General features: G+C 74.7%; 1 protein-coding gene across 1 annotated transcript; it reads right to left on the minus strand.

Annotated features, from left to right (window-relative positions):
• Nucleotides 1–6: 6 nt before the first annotated feature.
• Nucleotides 7–2,545, minus strand: LOC118158336 (sortilin-like; the record flags this gene model as incomplete). The annotated part of the gene is made up of 8 exons (XM_035312983.1): nucleotides 2,440–2,545; nucleotides 1,435–1,494; nucleotides 1,199–1,272; nucleotides 976–1,078; nucleotides 688–852; nucleotides 541–614; nucleotides 373–422; nucleotides 7–246 (listed from the first exon to the last, which is right to left on the minus strand). Coding segments are annotated over exons 3-8 (664 nt in total), but the record flags the coding sequence as incomplete, so codon positions are not given.
• Between the last annotated feature and the right edge of the window lie 6 nt (nucleotides 2,546–2,551).

Consider the following 2,551-nt stretch of genomic DNA (forward strand, 5'->3'; position numbering starts at 1 on the left):
AAGCACCCTCAGCCCCGCGCCCGTCGCGTGGCAGCCGGGACGGAGGGGGCGCGGGGGGGGGCCGGCGGGGGCGGCGGGCCGGGGGGGGGGGGGGGGGGGGGGGGGGGGCAGCCACCTTCTCTGTCATGACGGAGGCGAAAAGGAAGCGGCCGCCCAGCCCGAAGGAGTAGATCTTGGTGCCGATGACCTTGAAGGTTTTGCCGAAGTCGGAGGTTTTCTTCAGCTCCAGTAACCCAAGATCAGCTTCTTAAGAAGAAGGGGCGGGGGGTTAACGCTGCTGCAGCCCAGCGGCCCCCCGGGGGCTCCGTCACCCAGCCCCGCAGCTGTCCCCACGTCCCCGCAGCACCCCGGGGGCAAGCGGGCCGTACTCACTGCAGGAGTTGTTCAGGTAGGTGGTGAAGAAGATGGTGTTGTTCGCGCCCCTGGGAAGAGACGGGGATGAGAGCGCGGGTGGGACGCGGTGCACGGGGGGTGCCGCAGCACACGGTGGTGCCGCGGAGCTTCCCGGCACGGGGGGGGGGGGGGCGAGCAGCCGCTCACCACTTGGCCAGGCAGACGGCTTTGTGGATCTGCTCCCACTTCTCCCCGAAGTCCTTGGAGACCCAGAGGCCGTTCTGCAAGAGACGCCCGAAGCTCACCACCGGCCCCGGCACCTGGCACCAGCCCCGCGCGGGCTCCGGTCCTTACGTCGGTGCTGAGGGCCAGCAGGCAGTCGGAGCTCTGCGGGTGGTAGGCGATCTGCACCAGCGGGTGGAAGGGCAGCTCCGTCTGCACAAAGTTCTTGGCGAAGTCGGACGAGCGGAAGATGCGGCCGCCACGGCTGCCGCCGGACACATCGCCCGTCAGGATGACCTGGGGGGCACAAGGGGGGCTCAGCCCCAGGCCCGGGGACGCTCGCCAGGAACGGCACCGAGAGCCTCCGAGGCCAGGGCTCGGGGCTGCCGGGGGGCCCGGCTCGCCGCCCCCTCCGCTCACCTTCCCCGAATTGTCGGGGCCGATGGCCATGCCGAACTCGGTGCGGATGAAGGTGTTGTTGATGAGGTGGGTGATGTCCTTGAAGGTCTTCCCATAGTCCTCGCTGCAAGGGGCAGCGCGGCCGCGCCGTCAGCACCGCCAGGAGCCCTCGGGCAGGGGGGTCCCCGTGCCGCCACGTGCGGCAAGCCCAAAATATCTGGGGAGGGGCTGGGGGGGGGCTCACCTGCGGTAGAGCTTGGACTGGCCGAAGCTCATGATCACCAGGGGCACCTGGAACGTGGTCAGGACGAGGATGACCTGGCAGGGAGCAGCGGGCAGGGCTCAGCGCCAGCACCCCCCCGGCAGCCCCCACCTGGGACACGGCGCCCGGCACCACCGGGTCCCGCAGCCCCCCTGTGGTGAGGGCTTCCCATGGGGGCCGGTACCCCCAGGCCCCCCGGGGCTCTCGGCCCATCTTACCCCCGTGCTGTCGCCCACCCAGGACAGGGACACGGAGCCGCTGAGGTCGTCGAAGACGCACTGAGGGAGGAGAAGGGAGAAGCGTCCCTCAGCCAGTGCGGGGACTGAGGCCACGGCACGGGACAGGGGACAGGGGCACGCGGCCACCTCGGTGCCACTCGGCCGTCCCCAGCCCCGGCGGCGGGTCGGGCTGGGGACGCGGGTGGCTTTGGGGACGCGGGGAGCGGGCAGTGCCAGCGTGCGGGGAAGCCCTGCCCAGGAAGGGGAGGAAATGAGGCCACCACCGCCGCTGTCCCCGTTGCCCAAGCCGCGCCCGCGCCAGCCTGTGCCACCCGGTCCCCTCCCCGCGAGGCGGGGGGGTGAAAAAGGCGGGGGGGGGGGGAAGGGGGAAGGCACGGGACGAGGCGGCGGGCGGCACGCAGCGCCCGGCCGGGGGACGCGGGTGGCCGAGCGGGGACCCCTGCCCCTGCCCGTGCCCGGGGGACGCGGCGGGGGCGGTTGGGTCGCGGCGCCTCGGCCGCGCGGTGGGGACCGCGGTGACACGCGGCACCGCCTGCGCCCCACGTCCCAGTGCCAATTAGCGGCAATTAACGACCGGCCCGGCCGGCGGAACGGGCGCACCCTGCTGCGGGCGGTGGCGGGGGGGGACCCGGGGGTGCCCGAGGTTGGTGGCACCGCCGGGCCCTGCGCCGCGGGGACAGGGCGCTCCGCCCGCCCGTCCGTGTGTCCTGCCCGGGCAGGACGGGGCCGCCGCCACCCCCCGCTCGCAGCCCGTCCGTCCGTCCGGTCGTGTCTGCCCCCCGCCCGCCCCGGTGTACGGGGTGTCGGTCGGTCGGTCCGTGTGTCCCGGCGGGGCGGGCGGAGGGAGGGGCAGCCCGTCCGTCGGTCCGTCCGTCCGCCCGCTGTCCCGGCGGGGGGGATGAAGCCGGCCCGCCCGCTGCCGGACACCCTGACTCCGGGACACCGGGACTCCGGGACACCCGCCCCTCCGCCCGCCGCGCTCACCGGGTGCGTGTTGTTGCCCAGGGCGGCCGGGACGCCCCGCAGGCCGCCGCAGGCCTCGCCGCCCGCCGCCGCCTCCTGCCCGCCGCCGGGGCCCGCCCGCAGCCCCGCGGCC

This window comes from Oxyura jamaicensis (genome assembly GCF_011077185.1).
Source record: "Oxyura jamaicensis isolate SHBP4307 breed ruddy duck chromosome 26 unlocalized genomic scaffold, BPBGC_Ojam_1.0 oxy26_random_OJ70963, whole genome shotgun sequence".
NCBI lineage: Eukaryota > Metazoa > Chordata > Aves > Anseriformes > Anatidae > Oxyura > Oxyura jamaicensis.